At 35.9% G+C, this 22,031-nt stretch overlaps 1 protein-coding gene across 4 annotated transcripts in view; it reads left to right on the top strand.

The window, feature by feature from the left end:
- Positions 1 to 22,031, top strand: part of WDPCP (WD repeat containing planar cell polarity effector) — a 392,633-nt gene that overhangs the window by 81,873 nt on the left and 288,729 nt on the right. For all 4 annotated transcript variants that reach the window (XM_029231558.1, XM_029231559.1, XM_029231560.1 and 1 more), the window contains exon 2: positions 6,297 to 6,381. In XM_029231558.1, coding sequence (XP_029087391.1) covers positions 6,321 to 6,381 — 61 coding nt within the window. In that variant the 5' untranslated portion in view covers positions 6,297 to 6,320. The remainder of the gene's footprint in view (positions 1 to 6,296; positions 6,382 to 22,031) is intronic.

The following is a 22,031-nucleotide window of genomic DNA, read 5'->3' on the forward strand; positions in this document are numbered from 1 at the left end:
TAATTTATAGAAGAAACAAGATTGTTAAAAAAAAAATACATGAAATGATGTTTGATTCCTTTAATGAATGGAAAAATGAAACTTAAAACTACGAGAATCCATTTTTCACCTACCAGATTGGCAAAAATTTAAAACTTTGTTAATAATCCATGTTGTTGAGGAAACAGGGAAAAGGGTAGTCATGTTATTGGTGGAAATGTAAATTGGTACTGTCATCTTGGCGGCCTGTTTGGCAGTACCTATTAAAATGTAAGGTGTGCATGTATATTTTCATAGTATTATTATTTGTAAGATGAAAAGAAGAAACAATTGTGTTCGTTAAGGGAATGGTTAAGCAAATTATGATCGGTATACAATGGAACATCTGGTAGCTATTAAAAACAATGAGGTAAATCTTTATATGCTAACAAGGATATCCATGCTGTGGTATTCAGTGAAAAAAAAGCAAATTGTTGAGTAAAATCCTGTCTTTACTAAAATACAAAACAAGTCAATGTGGGTGTGGACATACTGTAAGTATCTCAAGAAGTTCTGGAAGGCCACCTGCCATGTTGTGTAGTGGCTCCCTTCAGAGTGGGGAGGGCCTCTGGGAAGGGAACACATTTGTTTTAACATCAAATACTTCAGTATTGTTTGCATTTTTTAAAACAATAAGCATGTATTACTATTATAATTTTAAAACCCAAGAGGACACAAAAGACCAGACAGATTGTCTAATAGATTTTGAAGTTTCTCTCTTCATTTTTTGTATGCTTTTAGGTTCTATAGCTGTTTTAAAAATAAGGACACGATAGATGGTATTTTTAACACACTGCTTTGTGCTTTTGCATTTCGCTCCTACCATTTCATTGCTTAGCGTTATTTGTTAAATCTAAAGTTTTGTAAGTTGAAGTATTTATTACCTTTTAGCATTTATTGACTAATTACAGTGGGTGCTCATTATCAGATAAATATGTTCTGAATATTTACATTTAATATTTAGGTGTTAGGTGAAAAGGTGTTCTAGACTTCTGAAGTGATCTAGATCTTTATGTGCTATGAGATAACATGATATAGCATAGAAAAGATCTAGATATATTTAAAATAATAATTTAATAACATTTGAAGATAAATGTCACTAAGGAAGCTAGAACATTTATTTGATAACTATTGTTTGAGTAAAATTTAAGAATAACATTTTCAGTGTTATAGGCAATTAGTTATGTAATGCCCACTAATAATATTCAGCGCTTTTCATCTTCAGAACATTATACAGAATTAATTAATCCTTACAGCAGTCTTAGAAATGTAGGTCAATGTCATTATCCCTGTTTTTGTCGGTGGGGAAATTGAGGCAGAGAGGTTGAATGATTCGGGGTAAGTTTGTTACAGCATAGTTAGAATTAAGGCATTTGGGCTCAGAGCCCAGCATTTAGAGCAATAGATTCACACCTTCTTTAGAAGACTTAATCTTTGTGTCCTTGATAAAACTCTATTTCTCATTAAACCATTGATGAGGTCATCTCTATATTAAAATTCAGAAACAACAAGTTTGATCACTATATAACCACTTAAAAACACACACCATTTTCTCCTCCATGCCTTTTCTGGCACTATATTGGCTTAATCTGCCTTTTCCATTGTCTCCTTGTTGGAGAATTACCGAAATATCTATCCTTGACTTTATTTTTCTTCTGGGATCTTTTTCAGTAGCTTTAGCTTTACTTTCTATTTAGAAAATTCCAAAATAGTTTTTATATAGTCCAGATCCCCTTTCTATATTTCTAGCTATAAACTAGACATTTCTACTTATATCAACCCTTATAACTTAAACTCCCACTGTGTCTGAAATTCAGTTTATTGACAACAAAACTTGCTCCTCTTCTACTGACCTATTTCTATGTATGTTTCAATCCAAGTCCTGCCCTTGAAACTAGGATAAACCAGGTGGGAACAGGTCTGGGTAAGGGGTTTCTGGGAACCAGGTGTGGCCAGAACAGTGGTATTTGAGTCCTTTGCCAGGGTGAAGAAGCTGAATCACAGTCTAAGGAAGAGGAAGAGCCAGATTACAAACTGAAAGGCAAGACTAAAGTATAGCAGGAGACTGAGTGGCCAGGTCAGTGGCTAGGAAAATTGAGGTTGTTGGTTGAGTAGTTGAGTTAGTCGTTGTGAACAGAATGCGCTGGTACTCTTTTACTGGCACATGATGATGGAGGCATGTCAGCTCACTAGAGCCATGTTCAAGGCAAGGGTCATGTCTGTACAGTAACCAGATCCCTATCTCATGGTGGTCACTCTGGATTCTTCCTCCTTCCTCACTTCCACAATTCATCAGTTCCCATATGCCTTTGATACTTTATTCAAATGAATCTGATTCTTTTTTTACATTCCAACTTCCACCATCCCAATTCAAATCCTTGTTGCTAAATATTGGTGTTGCCTGTTACTTTATTACCTTTCTAACAGGTCACTTGTATAAAAAAATCCCTCCAATATTCCCATCCACAAAGTTAATCTTCCAACAATAATTCTGATCTGTTGATTACCGTTTCTAAAATACCTTACCAGATCAGAAACTATTCATAATTTCTCAGTAGCCACCTAACAAGATATAAAGTCCTAAGTTTGGCATTTAAAGACTTACTTAGTATGGCCCTGATTTATCTCTTCTATTTGTGCACCAAACCAATTGCTTACTACCTCTTAAATATGCCTTGCGTCTTTCTGTCTAATTTATGTTTTTGTATAGTTTCCTCCTTTTTCTCTCTCTCCCTTTATCAAAATCTAAGAATTCTTCAATGTCCTGTACTTTATAAGATAATTTCTTTATTATCAAACTAGAACATCTACTGAACACCCACAGCCCTTTGTTTATGTTGCTAAATTTGCACTTATCACAAACTTCATATTGGTTTTGTGATTATTTTATCTGCTATACTAGATTTTAGCTGTTTGATAGTAGAGACCCTGATTTATATATCCTGTATCTGTGACTCAGTAAAATGTCAAACACCTAAAGTGCTCAAAGTATTTGTGATATTCTCTCTGAGGTACAAATGACCCAGTGTACCTACTAATCTAGTCTTTTGTTAGAGTATTTTCAATCTAAGCTTGAGGTCTCTTTGAGAGTCCTCTGCCCTTTTACACAAACTTTATCATTGCATGATTGCTTGATTTAGTGTTGAATATTTCAAAAATCTTTATTTCTGATAATGTGACATTGATTAAATATGTTCATGCATATCTTAACAGATAATTAATGTAATTTTATGTAGATAGCATTAGACAAGGGATTGTGGGGGAATACACTGCATTTTAGGTAATTTTGAAATTACCTAATGATGACTAGAACACCTAATACAACTAGTGGTTTCTTTTAAATTTGTGCTATTTAGTTGTCTTTAATTTTGTACATTTTAAATTGGTAAATAGATAATCCTCAGAAAGTCTATTGATAATAAATAGCAAGTATATGTTCTAACTTTATGCCCAAGAAATATTTCCTTAGGCTCTTTGAGGTATTTTGCTAATACACATTTCATTTTAAGTGTCTCATTGGCACCATGGTATCATTCATCTTTATTAAACTACAGCAATGTCTTCTTCTCTTAGTTAATTTTTCTATCCCATCATGTTTTACATTAGGGTTTTATTTGCCCTCAGGCTTCCTCTCCTTTCTAAAGCAGTCAAAATAGCTGACTTCAGAAACCAGGGAAGACAAATATTCTGAAGATTTATTTAGTGGCACGTAATCTTTACCTCTAAAAGTTTTTATTTTCCAAAATAATGTTATCAAAAGTATAAAAAAGTCACAGCATCTTAGTGCAATGGTTTCTATTTTCCGTGATACTTTCTTAAAATTTACCTATATGGTAACAATTAATCTTAAGGCAAATAAATATTTATTATAATGTAATCTGTTTTGGAAGGAAGACTTCAGAGCTTTCGAGGGTGTAACTAGAAAGTGAGAAAGGCTAAGATCCTCCCATTTCTCTGTGCTCAAAATTTGGGCTATCATAGATTCTCCCCCCTACACGAGAACAATCAAGATTTACATCAAGCTCAGTTTAAATCATGCTCCTTATTTTTTCACAGAGACTGGACATTTGGACTTAGAATGGCCTTCTGACACATCTGAGACTGTCATCAACTGCCTTATAAAATTAAACAGAAAATTGAAAAAGTTAAAAAGATATTTTAAATGAAAATTAAATTAAGGGCAATTTTTTGTTTAGGTTTTCCCTTCTGCTGTTCTTTTCATTTGGCTAATTATTTTTCCTATTCAATATTAAAATTTGCTGTATTTTTTAGTCATTCATTCTTTTATTCATTTTTGCCCTGTGTAACTAGTTTTGGCCTAGTTCTAAGTCATGTGTATTGGGTTTTATCCCCAGAGAAATGCACAAGGGCACTGAGTGGGGCAATATTTTTCTCCACTTTGGTAGGTACTCTCTATTTCACTACCTTTTTAATCCCTGCCCACGCCCCCTCCCAAAATGCAGAATCCAGAATTCTACTGAAATTCTTTTCTTTCCTCCTTCAAAACAACTATTTATGCATTAATACAATATTTGAATAATACGAGCTCAGTCTTGACTGCTTCCTTCAGGCAGATTTTTCAAACAAGGAAATTACAGCATTGTTTTTAACTGGTGGCATTCTTGAGTAAGATGCAAGGCCTTCAGAGGGCTGCGTCTTTCAAAAACCTGCAGAGTGTGAAAGATGGCAAGACATTTTGAGGACTAAAGAGGTTATTGATTTGGTCCCCTCCCACCATGTCCATCTAGTAATTATAGATTTTTACAAATGTTAAAAAATTTACTCCATTAATTCTTTTTAACTTTATATGGTCTTATTAGCAGATATTTGAAGTTCAGAGGAAAAGAAGGATGAATTAACCCACATTTGACTATCTTTTGCCTGCCTGCTAATGCATGACCCTGCAAAGCCTCCTCCTTAATCACACATATTTTGGGGAGCCTGCAGGAGTTGTCACGTGTTCATAAATAAGTCGAATCATTTACTCATGGACACTGGCCATTTCCTTCTCACTTGCCTCACTTGCTAGACCTGCTCCATCAGCTCGTTATTGCTGCCGCCATGTCTACTTTTGCTGGGTGTGGATCGCACTTTGTCTGGATACCACCACTCTGAGTACATTAATGTGAAGGGCTACCAGTCCTGCTTACGTTCTATGTTCATCATTTAATTCCTATGCTTCTCTGAGGTCCTACTGACATTTTACAACTTGTCTGTAGCTTTCTCAGAGCCCTGCTATTCCAAGCAGGGTTGAGCCCTTCTTTTATGCTGTGAAATTGTTCACTCTGCCATTTCAATAATTAGTACACTGTGTCTCATTAGTTGAACATGCATCTGATTCTTGTAAGTGCATTGAGGTCAAATGTAAAGGTGAAGGAAGGACCAACAAAGTTTGTGTTATGTCTAAAATTATTTTGGATTATCACCCATATGAATAGTATGGGAAAATATTTTTAGTCACTCCAAATGTTAAAGAAGCTGAGGGCTTTTTCCTCCATATGAAAGATGTCTTAAAATATTTTTCAAGCGTTTTTTGTTATTCAGAAGTTTGTTGGAAATAATAAAGTGTTAATAATATCCGTCACTAGCCCCTGCTGTTAAAACTAGGAGAAAATATAAGATGTACATTATTGCTATCTCTTTTTTTTAATGCAGGTAGAGTAGACTATCTGGATCTATCACAACTTGCAGATTAACAAACTAATCTGAATGCTAATGTGGTTTCACACAGTTTACTTCTAAGTAAATATGTTTCCTATGATAATAACTATATATCATTTACCTTGAAAATTCCACTTTAATTAGCCTTTTAGTATGTGGGAGGTTGTAAATATTTGCTTTGTATATTAAAGATAGACCACAAAATGTGTTTGTACTTACTAACTACATAACAGATGTTTCTTTTCCTTAAAAATATTTTTAAAAAATGCTTGAATGCTAAATAATTATAAATTATAATGCTAAATAATTCTAAATTCTAATTTCTAATTAGAAATCAAACGTATATTATTGGAAACCCAAATATATATATTCTTCTTACTACATTTCTCAATGTGATGACATACTAAATCTAGGAAAAGAAGTGCTTTTTTCCTTTTTCTAGAGTTCATTTCTGGTTGGTTAGCTAAGGATACATTAAAGTGTGTTTATTCTAATGAACCGTATCTCAAATATCAGTAGCGGCAAGTGATTCTTTTTATTATTTCTAAGGGATCTTGGTTTTATTGGCAATAGAAGATAATTAATTGGCACCTCTTCTTAATTATTTTTTTAAACAGGACAGAGATTCCTTCTGCCATCAGATGTCTTTCTGCTTGACTGAACTGCACCTGTGGTCTTTGAAGAATACCTTACACATTGGGGGTAAATAAGCTCTGGATTAATTTCAATATTTTTAAAATATAAGTTACAACAATATAAATAAGTACTAGCAAAGGTTAGAGCCTAGATTCTCCAGCTGGAATTGGATTATTTTCTTTATACGTAATGAAAAATTGGCTAGTGTATAGTAATTTCTTTTAGTTAACTCTGCTTATTTTTTTTCAACTTGAGTTACATTTTCTTCTTTGAACATTAATTTTATTGGCCTAATATCTGTTTCCTCTTAAGATACACAAATGTTCCATTTTTTCCTGGGATTATTCATCATAACTGATTTATATTCATAAATATTTGCAGGCTTGGTAGTGGTAAATGCATTTCTATTTGATATTAAAGTAATATTTCAAACAAAGTAATATTTCAAACATACAACTAAGGGGTACAATTATATTCATTTTTTTAAAATAAATAAATTTATTTGTTTATTTATTTATTTACTTTTAGCTGTGTTGGGTCTTCGTTTCTGTGCGAGGGCTTTCTCTAGTTGCGGCGAGCAGGGGCCACTCTTCATCGCGGTGCACTGGCCTCTCACTATTGCAGCCTCTCTTGTTGTGGAGCACAGGCTCCAGACGCGCAGGCTCAGTAGTTGTGGCTCACGGGCCCAGTTGCTCTGCGGCATGTGGGATCTTCCCAGACCAGGGCTCAAACCCGTGTCCCCTACATTGGCAGGCAGGTTCTCAACCACTGCGCCACCAGGGAAGCCCTATTCATGTTTTTTGAATCTCACATTTTTGGGGGAAGAGAGTAATATAAATGTGTTTTAACAATGTTTATTAGTATTTCAGGATAAAGTATATATCATTAGGAAACATCTTTTAAAAAAATCTTTTCCTTTCTGAGTATCTAAAGCAACTCTTGTATTTAGGAGGACAGATTTATTTACATCTTTAGCATCATTACTAAGAAAATGGTTTACCTTGCAAAGCATTATTTCTTTATATCATATATATAATTACAGATGATGTCATTATAATTTCATTAAGTTTAGCTTGCTTAAAATGGATAAGGATAGAATTTCCAGTGAAACAAAGTGGACTTAACACCCATTTGCTTCCTTCCCCGATTCTTCTAAAATGAGAGTAAACGAATTACTATTAAAAAGGTGTAGAGCACTGGAGCCTGCAGGCATTTTGGTGGGGATAATGGCCGACTTCAGGAGGGCTCATGCCAAGGAGTACTTCCCAGAACTTCTGCTGCCAGTGTCCTTGCCCCCGCAGTGAGCCACAGCTGCCCCCCGCCTCTGCAGGAGACCCTCCAAAACTAGCAGCCATGTGGCTGACAGGATCTTGGTGCTCTGGCCTGGTGTCAGGCCTGAGCCTCTTGAGGTAGGAGAGCTGAGTTCAGGACATTGGACCACCAGAGAACTCCTGGCCCCATGTAATATCAATCGGCAAGAGCTCCCCCAGAGATCTCTGTTGCAAAACTAAGACCCATCTCCACCCAACAGCCAGCAAGCTCCAGTGCTGGACGCCCCATGCCAAACAACTAGCAAGACAGGAACACAACCCCACCCATTAGCAGAGAGGCAGCCTAAAATCATAGTAAGTTCACAGACACTCCAAAACACACCACCGGATGTGGCCCTGCCCACCAGAAAGACATGATCCAGCCTCATCCACCAGAACACAGACACCAGTCCCCTCCACCAGGAAGCCTACACAACCCACTGAACCAATCTCACCCACTGGGGGCACACACCTAAAACGACAGGAACTGTGAACCTGCAGTCTGAGAAAAGGAGACCCTAAACAAAGTAAGTTAAACAAAACGAGAAGACAAAGAAATATGCAGCAGATGAAGGACAAAGGCAGAAACGCACCAGACGAAACAAATGAAGGGGAAATAGGCAGTCTACATGAAAAACAATTCACTGTAATGAAAGTAAAGATGATCCAAAATATTGGAAATAAAATGGAGAAAATGTAAGAAACATTTAACAAGGACCAAGAAGAACTAAAGAGCAAACAAACAAGGATGAACAATGCAAAAAATGAGATTAAAAATTCTCTTGAAGGAATCAGTAGCAGAATAACTGAGGCAGAAGAACGGATAAGTGACCTGGAAGATAAAATAGTGGAAATAACTGCCACAGAGTAGAGTAAAGAAAAAAGAATGAAAAGAATTGAGGACAATCTCAGAGACCTCTGGGACAACAGTAAACCCACCAACATTCGAATTATAGGGGTCCCAGAAGAAGAAGAGAAAAAGAAAGTGTTTGAGAAAATATTTGAGGAGATTATAGTTGAACACTTCCCCAACATGTGAAAGGAAATAGTCAAGTCCAGGAAGCTCAGAGAGTCCCATACAGGATAAATCCAAGGAGAAACACGTCAAGACATATTAATCAAACTATCAAAAATTAAATACAAAGAAAAAATATTAAAAGCATCAAGGGAAAAACAACAAATAACATACAAGGGAATCCCCATAAGGTTAACAGGTGATCTTTCAGCAGAAACTCTGCAAGCCAGAAGGCAGTGGCAGGACATATTTAAAGAGATGACAGGGAAGAATCTACAACCAAGATTACCCAGCAAGGATCTCATTCAGATTTGATAGAGAAATCAAAAGCTTTATAGACAAGCAAAAGTTAAGAGAATTCAGCACCACTAAACCAGCTTTACAACAAATGCTAAAGCAACTTCTCTAGGCAGGAAACACAGGAGAAGGAAAAGACCTACAAAAACAAACGCAAAACAATTAAGAAAATGGTAATAGGAACATACATATCGATAACTACCTTAAATGTAAATGGATTAAATGCTCCAACCGAAAGACACAGACTGGCTGAATGGGTATAAAAACAAGTCATGTATATATGCTGTCTACAAGAGACCCACTTCAGATCTAGGGCCACATACAGACTGAAAGTGAGGGGATGGAAAAAGGTACTCCATGCAAATGGAAATCAAAAGAAAGCTGGAGGAGCAATTCTCGTATCAGACAAGATAGACTTTGAAATAAAGACTATTAGAAGAGACAAAGAAGGACACTACATAATGATCAAAGGATCAATCCAAGAAGATATAACAGTTGTAAATATTTATGCACCCAATATAGGAGCACCTCAGTACATAAGGCAAATGCTAACAGCCATAAAAGGGGAAAACAACAGTAACACAATGATAGTAGGGGACTTTAACACCCCATTTTCACCAATGGACAGATCATGCAGAATGAAAATAAATAAGGAAACAAGCTTTAAATGACACTCTAGACAAGATAGACTTAATTGATATTTATAGGACATTACCCTCCAAAACAACAGAATACAGTTTATTCTCAAGTGTTCATGGAACGTTCTCCAGGATAGATCGTATCTTGGCTCACAAATCAAGCCTTAGTAAATTTAAGAAAAGTGAAATCGTATCAAGTATCTTTTCTGACCAGAATGCTATGAGACTAGATATTGATTACAGGGAAGAAACTGTAAGAAATACAAACACATGGAGGATAAACAGTACGCTACTAAATAACCAAGAGATCACTGAAGGAATCAAAGAGGAAATCATAAAATACCTAGAAACAAATGACAATGAAATCACAACGACCCAAAACCTATGGGACTCAGTAAAGGCAGTTCTAAGAGGGAAGTTTGTAGCAATACAATCCTACCACAAGAAACAAGAAAAATCTCAAACAACCTAACCTTACACCTAAAGCAATTACAGAAAGAAGAAAAAAAGACCCAAAGATAGCAGAAGGAAGGAAATCATAAAGATCAGGTCAGAAATAAAAAGAAATGAAGGAAATGATAGCAAAGATCAAGAAAACTAAAAGCTGTTTCTTTGAGAAGATAAACAAAATTGATAAACCATTAGCCAGACTCATCAAGAAAAAAAGGGAGAAGACTCAAATCAACAGAATTAGAAATGAAAAAGGAGAAGTAACAGCTGACACTGCAGAAATACAAAGGATCATGAGAGATTACTACAAGCAACTCTATGCCAATCAAATGGACAACCTGGAAGAAATGGACAAATTCTTAGAAAAGCACAACCTTCCAAGAATGAACCAGGAACAAACAGAAAATATAAACAGACCAATCACAAGCACTGGAATTGAAACTGTGATCAGAAATCTTCGAACAAACAGAATCCCAGGACCAGATGGCTTCACAGGCGAATTCTGTCAAACATTTAGAGAAGAGCTAACACCTATCCTGCTCAAACTCTTGCAAAATATAGCAGAGGGAGAAACATGCCCAAACTCATTCTACGAGGCCACCATCATCCTGATACCAAAACCAGACAAAGATGTCACAAAGAAAGAAAACTATGGCCAATATCACTGATGAACATAGATGCAAAAATCCTCAACAAAATACTAGCAAACAGAATCCAACAGCACACTAAAAGGATCATACACCATGATCAAGTGGGGTTTATCCCAGGAATGCAAGGATTCTTCAACATATGCAAATCAATCAATGTGATACACCATATTAACAAATTGAAGGATAAAAACCACATGATAATCTCAATAGATGCAGAAAAAGTTTTCAACAGAATTCAACACCCATTTATGATAAAAACTCTCCAGAAAGTAGCCATAGAGGGAACCTACCTCAACATAATAAAGGCCATATACGACAAACAGGAAACAGAAAACCCACTCCTAAAGGATGTGCATGCGAACTCACTTGACCTGAAAACCAGCACAAAAACACCATACTGAGAAGCACATGGACCATAGGTGAAGGGGACCCACTTACTAATCTTGAAGCATCTGCCAGAGAGTCAGGAACCAACTGAGACACTACCTGGGGACAGAGACACTGGCCAAAGCATTTTTGTAATTTCAGGCTGCCTTCATAGTTCTGGTGCAGGTGAGCACCATTTTGAAATTTTCCCTCTAACCTTTTAGAAAGGAGAGGGAGAAATAGAAAGGACTTTAGAAAGGACTGGGAGAAATAACTGATTTACTTAATACATAGAAATAAACACAGAGACTTAGGCAAAATGAGACAGAAACATATTCCAATCAGAAAAATATGACAAAACCTCAGAAGAAGAGCTAAGGAAAATGGAGATAAGCAATCTAGTGTATAAAGAACTCACAGTAATGATTATAAAAATGCTCACTGAGCTCTGGAGAAGAATGGATGAATACTGTGAAAACTTCAACAAAGATATAGGAAATATAAGAAAGTAATAAACAGAAGTTATAACTGAACTAAAGAATATGCTAGAGGGGTTCAACAGCAGACTGCATGAGGTAGAAGAATGAATCAGTGGGCTAGAAAACAGAACAATGGAACTCACCCACACAGAGCAACAAAATGAAAAACGAATTTAAAAAAGTGAAGATAACTTAAGAGACCTTTGGTACAACATCAAGCAGAATAACATTTGGACTGTAGGGGTCCCAGAAGGAGGAGAGAGAGAGCAAGGGCTAGAAAAATTATTTGAAGAAATAGTGGCTGAAAACTTCCCTATTTGGGGAAAGGAAACAGACAGGTCCAGGAAGCCCAGAGAATTCCGAATAAGATGAACCCAAAGAGATGCGCACCAAGACACATTATAATTAAAATGGGAGAGGTTAAGGGTAAAGAGAGAATCCAGAAAGCAGCAAGAAAAAAACAACTAATTTTGTACAAGGGAAACCCCATAAAGGCTATGAGCAGAAAGTTTCAGCAGAAACTTGACGGGCCAGAAGGGAGTGGCATGTCATGTTCAAAGTGCTGCAAGAAAAAACTTCCAACCAAGGCTTCTCTACCTAATGAGGTCATCATTCATAATTGAAGGAGAGATGAAGGGTTTCAGATAAGCAAAAACTAAAGGAATCTGTTACTGGCCCTACAGGAAATGTTGAAAGGACTTCTTTAATTTTAAGGAAAAGAAATGGTACTAATTAATAATAAGAAAATATACAAAAGTAAAAATCTCACTAGAAAAGGTAACTATATAATAAAGGTAGTGGATCAATCACTTTTATAAGGCAAGCATGCAGGTTAAAAGACAAATGAAGTAAAATTAACTAAAATTACAATAATTAGTTAAGAGATGCATAAAATAAAAAGATGTAAAGTGTGTCAATGAAAGTATAAAATGTTGGGGGGATAAAAAGATAAAACTTTGGAATGTGTTCAAATTTAAGTTGTTACCAACTTAAAACAGGCCACTATTTAAATAGGATGTTATATGTGAACCTCACTAACTACAAGGAAAAAAGTGTAGTAACTACACTAAAGAAAATGAGAAAGGAATCTAAATATAATGTTAGAGTAAACTACTAAAGCACAAGGGAAGAGAGAAAGAGAAGAAAAAAGGAACAGAGAACTTCAAAAATAGCCAGAAAACATTTAACAAAATGGAATAATTATGTACTTATCAATTATTACTTTAAATGCAGATGGACTAAATTTGCCAATCAAAAGTGGCTGAATGGATAAAAAAAGAAGACCCATCTATTGGTTACCTACAAGAGAATTACTTCTCTTGTAATTCTTGAAAGGAAACACACAGACTTAAAGTGAAGAGATGGAAAAAGATATTCCATGCAAATGGATGTGAAAAGAAAGCTGGATTAGCTATACTCATATCAGACAAAATAGACTTTAAAACAGAGATAGTAATAAAAGACAAAGAAGGGCATTACATAATGATAAAGGGGTCTGTCCAGCAAGAAAATATTAACATTTATAAATGTATTTGCACCCAACAGCAGAGAACCAATATATATTAAGCAAATAATAACAGACTTACGGAGAAAAATTGAAAGCAATACAGTAATACTAGGGGACTTTAACACCCCATTTACATCAACAAATAAATCATCCAGACAGAAAATCGATACAGAAACATTGGACTTAAATGACACATTAGTCCAGATTGACTTAATAGATAAACATAGAACATTCCATTCAAAATCAGCAGAATACACATTTTTCTTAAGTACACATAGAAACATTCTCCAGGATAGAGCACTATTAGGTCATAAAACAAGTCTCAGTAAATTGAAGAAGATTGAAATCACATTAAACATCTTCTTTGGCCACAGTGGTATGAAACTAGATATCAATCACAAGGAAAAGGCCAGGAAAAAACCACAAAAAGGTGTATATTAAATAGCATGCTACTGAGCAACCAGTGGGTCATCAAAGAAATCAAACAATACCTAGATACAAACGAAAACAGAAATATGTCATATCAAAATCTATGTCATGCAGCAAAAGGAGTTCTAAGAGGGAAGGTCATAGCACTATAGGCCTACTTCAAAAAGCAAGAGAAATCCCAAATAAACAATCTAAGTTTACACCTAAAGGAGCTAGAAAGAGAAGAACAAATGAAGCCCCAATTAGTAGAAGGAAGGAATAATGAAGATCAGAGCAGGAATAAATGAAATAGAGACTAAAAAAAAAAAAAAATGAATAGATAAGTGAAAGAAAGAGCCGGTTCTTTGAAAAGATAAACAAAACCAACAAACCCTTAAGCTAGAATAACCAAGGAGAAAAGAGAGAGGACTCAAATAAATTCAGAAATGAAAGAAAAGTTACAGCTGATACCACAGAAATGCAAAGGATCATAAGAGACTATTGTGAACAGTTACACACCAACAACTTGGACAACATAGAAGATAAATTCCTAGAAAGATACAATCTTTACAGACTGAATCATGAAGAAATAGAAAATCTGTATATACTGATTACTAGTAAGGACATTGAAACAGTAATCAAAAGCTTCCCAACAAACAAAAATAGAGGACGAGATAGCTTTTCTGGTGAATTTTTACAAAACAGAGATTTAATACCTGTTCTTCTCAAACTATTCCAAAAGGTTGAAGAGGAGGGAAACATTCCAAACATTTTATACTACCAAAACCAGGCAAGGACACCACACAAAAAAAGAAAATTACAGGCCAATTCTTGATGAACATACATGTAAAAATCCTCAGCAGAATATTGGTAAACCAAATCCAACGATACATTAAAAGGACTGTGCACCATGATCAAGTAGGATTCAGGGATACAAAAATGTTTTATCACCCACAAAGCAATCAACATGATATATCATATTAACAAAATGAAGGATAAAAATCATACAATTATCTCAATAGATGCAGAAAAAATATTTGACAAAATTCAACATCCATCTATGCTAAAAACTTACAGCAAAGTTGGTAAAGCAGAATTTACCTCAACATAATAAAGGCCATATATGACAAACCCAAGCTAACATCAGTGGTGAAAAGCTGAAATCTTTTCCCTTAAAATCAGGAATAAGACAAAGATGTCTATTCTCACCACTTTTATTCAACATAATATTGGAAATCCTAGCCATAGCAGTTAGGTGAGGAGAAAATAGGTATTCAGATCAGAAAGGAAGAAATAAAACTCACTATTTGCAGATGACATGATACTATATAGAGATAACCCCAAAGACTCTGCCAAAAAAATGGTATAACTAATAAATGAATTTAGTTAAGTTGCTGTATACAAAATCAATGTACAGGAGTCTGTGGCATATCTATGCACTAATAACAAGCTATCAGAGAAATAAAACAATCCCATTTACAATTGCATCAAAAAGAATATAATACCTAGGAATAAATGTAACCAAGGAGTCGAAAGACCTATACACTGAAAAGTACAAGACGCTGATGTGAGAAATTGAAAAATATATAAATAAATGGAAATAATGTTCCATGTTCATGGACTGGAAGCATTAATATTGTTAAAATGTCCATTCTACCCAAAGCTGTCTACAGGCATACCTTAGAGACATTGTGGGTTCAGTTCTAGACCACTCCAAAAAGCAGATATCTCAAAGTGAGTCACAAATGTTTTGGTTTCCCAGTGCATCTAAAAGTTATGTTTACACTGTACTGTCATCTATTAAGTGTACAGTAGCATTATGTCTTTAAAACATTGTACATTCCTTAATTAAAAAATATTTTATTGCTAAAAAATGCTAAATATCGTATGAGCAAGTTGTAATCTATTTGCTGGTGGAGGGTTTTGCCTCAGTGTTGATGGGTGGTGGTTGCTGAAGGTTGGGGTGCCTGTGGCAATTTCTTAAAATAAGACACCAGTGAAGTTTGCCACATTGATGGACTCTTCCTTTCACACATGATTTCTCTGTAGCATGTAGTGCTGTTTGATAGCATTTTACCCAGAGTAAAACTTCTTTCAAAATTGTAGTCAATCCTCTAGAATCCTGCTGCTGCCTTATCAACTAAGTTTACATAATATTCTAAATCCCTTGTTGTCATTTCAGTAATCTTCATAGCATTTATACCAGGAGTAGACTTATTTCATCTCAAGAAACAACTTTCTTTGATCATTCATAAGAAGCAGCTCCTTAAGTGTTAAAGTTTTCTCATGAGATTGCAACAAAATTCAGTCCTATATTCAGGCTCCACTTCTAATTCTAGTTCTTTTGCTGTTTTCCCCACATCTGCAGTTACTACCTCCACTGAAGTCTTCAGCCCCTCAAAGTTATCCATGAGGGTTGGAAACAACTTCTTCCAAACTCCTGTTAATGTTGCTATTTTGACTTTTTCCCATGAATCATGAATGTTCTTATTGGCACCTAGAATGGAGAATCCTTTCCAGGTTTTCTTTTCTTATCCTTTTTTTTTTGGCCATGCCACATGGCTTGCAGGATCTTAGTTCTCTGACCAGGGATTGAACCCGGGCCCCAGCTGTGAAAGCACTGAGTCCTAACCACTGGACCACCAGGGAATTCCTAGAAGGTTTTCAATTGAATTTGCCCAGATCCATCGAAGGAATCACTGTCTGTGGCAGCTATAGCCTTAAGAATTGTTTTTCTTAAACCATAAGACTCGAATGTCAAAATTACTCCTTGATCTATGGGCTGCAGAATGGATGTTGTGCTTGTGCTAGCAGGCATAAAAACAACATTAATCTCATTGTACATCTCCATCAGAGTTCTTGGGTGACCAGGTGCATTGTCAATGAGTAGTAATATCTTGAAAGAAATCTTTGTTTCTGAGCTGTAGGTCTCAAGGGTGGGCTTAAATTATTCATTAAATCATGTTGTAAACAGATGTGCTGTCATCCAGGCTTTGTGGTTCCATTTATAGGGCACAGATAGAGTAGATTTAGCAGAATCTTAAGGTCCCTAGGATTGCTGAGCATTGGCTTTTACTTCAAGTTGGCAGCTGTATTAGCCCCTAACAAGAAAGTCATCCTGTCTGTTGAAGCTTTGAAAACAGTCATTGACTTTTCCTCTCTAGCTATGTAATTCCTAGATGGCACCTTCTTTCAATAGAAGGTTGTTTGTCTACATTGAAGAGTTATTGTTTAGTGTAGCCAGCTTCATTAATTTTATCTTAGCTAGGTCTTCCAGATAACTTGCTGTAGGTTCTACATCTGCACTTGCTGCTTCACCTTGTACCTTTATGTTCTGGACACGGTTTCTTGCCTTAAACCTCATGAACCAACCTCTGCTAGCTTTAAACATTTCTTCTGCAGCTTCCTCACCTCTCTCAGTCTTCATAAAATTGAAAAGAGTTAGGTCCTTGTATTGCATTAGGGTTTAGCTTAGGGAATGTTGTGGCTGATCTATCCAGGCCACCAAAACTTTCTCTATATCAGCAATAAAGTTGTTTCATTTTCTTATTATTTGTGTGTTCAGTGGAGTAGCACTTTTAATTTCCTTTAAGAACTTTTCCTTTGCAGTCACAACTTAGCTAACTGTTTGGCTCAGGAGGCCTAGCTCTCAGCCTATCTTGACTTTCAACATGCCTTCCTCAATAAGCTTAATCATTTCTTTTTTTAAAGTTAAATTAAATTAAATTTTTTTTTTATTTATTTTTGGCTGCATTGGGTCTTTGTTGCTGAGCATGGGCTTTCTCTAGTTGTGGCGAGCAGTGGCTTCTCATTGCGGTGGCTTCTCTTCTTGTGGAGCATGGGCTCTAGGTGTGTGGGCTTCAGTAGTTGTGGCTCATGGGCTCTAGAGCACAGGCTTAGTAGTTGTGGTGCATGGGCTTAGTAGCTCCGCGGCATGTGGGATCTTCCCAGACCAGGGCTCGAACCCATGTCCCCTGCATTGGCAGGCAGATTCTTAACCACTGTGCCACCAGGAAAGCCAATTATTTCTAACTTTTGATTTAAAGTGAGGGACATGCAACTCTTCCTTTTACTTGAACACTTAGAGGCCACTGTAGGATTATCAACTAGCCTAATTTCAATATTGTTGTGTCTTAGGGAATAGGAAGGCATGAAGAGAGGGAGAGAGATGGGAGAACAGCCTGTCAGTGGAGCAGTCAAAACACACACGACATTTATCACTTAAGTTAGCCTTCTTATATAGGTGCGGTTCATGGTGCCCCAAAACAATTACAGTAGTAACATCAAAGATCACTTATCACAGATCACCATAAAAAAATAATAGTAATGAAAATGTTTGAAATATTGCAAGAATTACCAAAATGTGACAGAGACATGAATTAAGCAAATGCTATTGGAAAATGGTGCCTGTCGACTTGCTCAGTGCAGGGCTGCCACAAACCTTCAGTTTGCAAAAAAGCAGTGTCTGCGAAGCACAATAAAGTGAAGTGCAGTAAAAGAGTTATGCCTATATAGATTCAATGTAATCCTTACCAAAATTCCAATGGCACATTTTGCAAAACTAGAACAAATAATTCTGAATTTTGTATGGAACCACAAAAGATCCCTAGTAATCAAAACAATTTTAAGAAACAGTAACAAAGCTGGAGGTACTACACTTCCTGATTTCAAACTATACTACAAAGCTGTGGTAAGCAAAACGGTATGGTACTGGCGCAAAAACAGGGACACATATCAATGGAACAAAATTGAGAGACCAGAAATAAACCCACACATAAATGGACATTTAACTTATGACAAAGGAGCAAAGAACATAGAGTGGAGAAAGGATAGTCTCTTCAATAAATTGTGTTGGGAAAACTGGATAGCCACATGGAAAAGAATGAAACTAGACCTCTATCTTATACCATACAGAAAAATTAACTGAAGATGGATTAAAGACCTGAATGTAAGACCCGATATCTTAAAATTCCTAGAAAAAAACATAGGTGGTAGGCTCCTTGATGTCAATTTGGAGATGATTTTTGACATCAAAAGCAAAGGCAACAAAAGTAAAAATAAACAACTGGGACTACATCAAACTAGAAAGCTCCTGCACAGCAAGGGAATCCACCAACAAAATGGAGGAGACATTTGCCAATCATATATCTGATAAGTCCAACATATAAACTCAATAACAACAACAACAACAAAAACTGATTAAAAATGGGCAGAGGATCAGAATAGACATTTTTCCAAAGAAGACATACAGATGGCCAACAGGCACATGAAAAGATGTTCAACATCACTAATAATAGGGAAATGCAAATCAAAACCACAATGAGATACCACCTCACACCTGTTAAAATGGCTATTATCAAAAAAACAAGAAGTAACATTTATTGGAGAGGCTGCAGAGAAAAGGGAACCTTACATACTGTTGTTGGAACTATAAATTTGTATAGCCACTATGGAAAACAATATGGAGATTCCTCAAAAAATTAAGAGTAGAGCTACCATATGACCCAACTATTCCACTTCTGGGTATTTATCCAAAGAACATGAGAACAGTAATTTGAAAAGATATATGCACCCCCATGTTCATTGCAGCATTATTTACCATAGCCAAGACATGGAAACAACCTGAGTGTCCATTGATGGATGAATGCATATAGATGATGTGTTATATTTATACAATGGAATAATACCCTAAAAAAGAATGAAATCTTGCCCTGTGCAGCAACATGGATGAACCTTGAAGGTATTTTGTTCAATGAAATAAATCAGATGGAAAAAGACAAATACCCTGTAATTTTTACTCCTATGTGGAATCTAAAAAACATTAACAAAGGAATAAACAAAATAAAACCATAGCAAACTCATAGATACAGAGATCAGATTAGTGGTTACCAGAGAGGAAGGGGATTAGGGGTTGGGTGAAATGGCTGAAAGGGGCAACTGTATGGTGATGTATGGTAACTAGACTTGTGGTGGTGATCACTTTGTAGTGTGTAAGATGTCGAATTTTAATGCTGTACACCTGGAACTTATATAATAAAAGTTCTTTTTTTCAGATTTGTGTATGTTTTTAATTTTACATATATTCTTGTGTTTTGTTTTTAAACATTACATATAATCTTTTATATTTATCCAGTAATTAAAACAATTTAAAACCAAAAATGTTAAACATCATTTTCAGCATAAGACTTTTATTTAGTAATACACATTCAGAGAAAAACTCTGAGAGACAACAAAATGTTATTAATAGCTGTCTCCGAAGAGTGGAAATACCGGAAATTAAACTTTTTTGTTCTTTCCTTATTTTCTCAATTTTATACAGTGAACACATTACTTTTATAATCAAGAAACCAAATTATATTGAAATATGTATAAATATGATAGAAAAAAGGAAATGAATGCTCTGACCAAAGACAGTAGTGCACAAAGGCCCCAAGGGGCAGTAAGATCTTCTGCCCCAACTGGATCTTCAGCAGAGCTATCTATTCTCCCTGCTGGGGGCATTCTTCTCTTTGAACCCGTGTGCAGTCATACTTCTTCTTCAGGGCACAGCTTTAGTAAGTCACCTAGAGAAGCCTTCCCTGCCATTTAGACTAAGTTAGTAACCCTCTTACATGCTCTCATTATGCTTGACATTTAAAGTTGTTTTTTTTTTTTTTTGCGGTACGCGTGCCTCTCACTGCTGTGGCCTCTCCCGTTGCGGAGCACAGGCTCCGGACGCGCAGGCTCAGCGGCCATGGCTCACGGGCCCAGCCGCTCCGTGGCATGTGGGATCCTCCCGGACCGGGGCACGAGCCTGCGTCCTCTGCATCGGCAGGCGGACTCTCAACCAGTGCACCACCAGGGAAGCCCCTAAAGTATTTTTTGAATTGAGGTATAATTGACTTATTATAGTAGTTTCTGGTGTACAGCATGACGATTTGATAAGTCTAGTTAACATCCATCACCATACATGGTTACAAAAGTTTTTTCTTGCGATAGGAACTTTTAATATTTACTGTCTTAGCAACTTTCAAATATGCAATACATTATTATTAACTATAGTCTCCATGCTGTACATGATATCCCCATGACTTGTTTATTTTATAACTGGAAGTTTGTACCTTTTGACCCCCTTCACCCTCCTGACTCTGACAACCAATCTGTTCCCTGTATCTGTGAGCTTGTGTTTTGTTTGTTTGTTTTTAAGATTCTGCATATAAGTGAAGTCATATGGCATTTGTCTTTCTCTGACTTATTTCACTTAGCATAATGCCCTCAAGGTCCATTCAAGATGTCACAAATGGTAGGATTTCATTCTTCTGATGGCTTAGTAGTATTACATTGTATATATATACCACGTCTTCTTTATCCATTCATCCATCGATGGACACTTAGATCTTGGCTATTGTAGATAATTCTGCAATGAACATGATATAATGGTACCTATATCGTTTTGAATTAGTGTTTTCATGTTCTTTGGATAAATACCCAGAGGTGAAGTTGCTGCATCACATGATAGTTCTATTTTTGAGAAACCTCCATACTGTTTTCCATAGTGAGTGCACCAATTTGCGTTCCCACCAGCAGTGCTGAAGAGTTCCCTATTCCCCACATCCTCGCCAACACTTGTTATTTCTTGTCTTTTTGATGAATGCTATTCTAATTTGAAGTAATCACAAACTTTTACAGAAAACTTGTTAGTACAGAGAATTTTTTTTCTTGAACCATTTTAGAGTAAGTTTCAGATCTGATGCCTCACCACCCCCAAATACTTTAGTGTGTATTTCCTATGGAAAATGTGTTGTCCCACATCATCTATATAACCATCAGAATCAAGAAATTAGCAATGATAATAGTACTACCATCTAATACTCAGAGTTTCACCAATTGTTCCTCCAGTGTCATTTTTTATAGCAAATGGTTCTCGTTCAGAATTACTTGGGGTTTTTTTAGTAAAAGAAGGTGTGAAGAATGAAAAATACTGAAAAGAGTTATGTGTGATCAGGATTTTCTAAGACTGGATTGAATTTAGATGGGTAAATGGATTTTGTTAGGAATGGGCTAGAACAAGACTGGGTTTGGTTTCTCCCTCCAAAGTATTCTTGAAATTCTGCTTTTGACAACAGATTGTGAGTTTCTTTGCCTTTAAGTGACTTGTATTTGCTCTTGAGATCTTTTGTAACTTTGGTTAAGGAATAAGTATTGTCTCACAGTGACCTGTGATCTAATTTGACCAAGTGTTTTAAAACTTTTTGACAAACTTCCCAAATACTTTTGTTTCTTTTGATTTCCAGCTAACTTTGGGGTACTTTAGAGGTCCCCTGAGGTATCTTAAAGAGAAATATTTAACTAGGATTATTTGGTATGTTTAGTTAAATGTAATCATTTGGAATTCTGGTTATTATAACCAAGTTTCTTTATTGATTACACTATAATCAGATGTTTAACCATGGCTTTTAAGTCTTTTGTCATTTATAGATATTTTTGTACTCTGATGCTGTTAAAAAAAGTGCTTCATCATCAGATTCATAGAAAGGCTATGGAAGCAGTTACAACAGTTCCACACCAATATGATGGCTATGCGAGGATTTTAGCCCATACTGACTTAAAACAAAGA

This window comes from Monodon monoceros, unplaced genomic scaffold, assembly GCF_005190385.1.
Source record: "Monodon monoceros isolate NGI ecotype Baffin Bay Population unplaced genomic scaffold, NGI_Narwhal_1 Super_Scaffold_19, whole genome shotgun sequence".
In the NCBI taxonomy this organism is placed as follows: Eukaryota; Metazoa; Chordata; class Mammalia; order Artiodactyla; family Monodontidae; genus Monodon; species Monodon monoceros.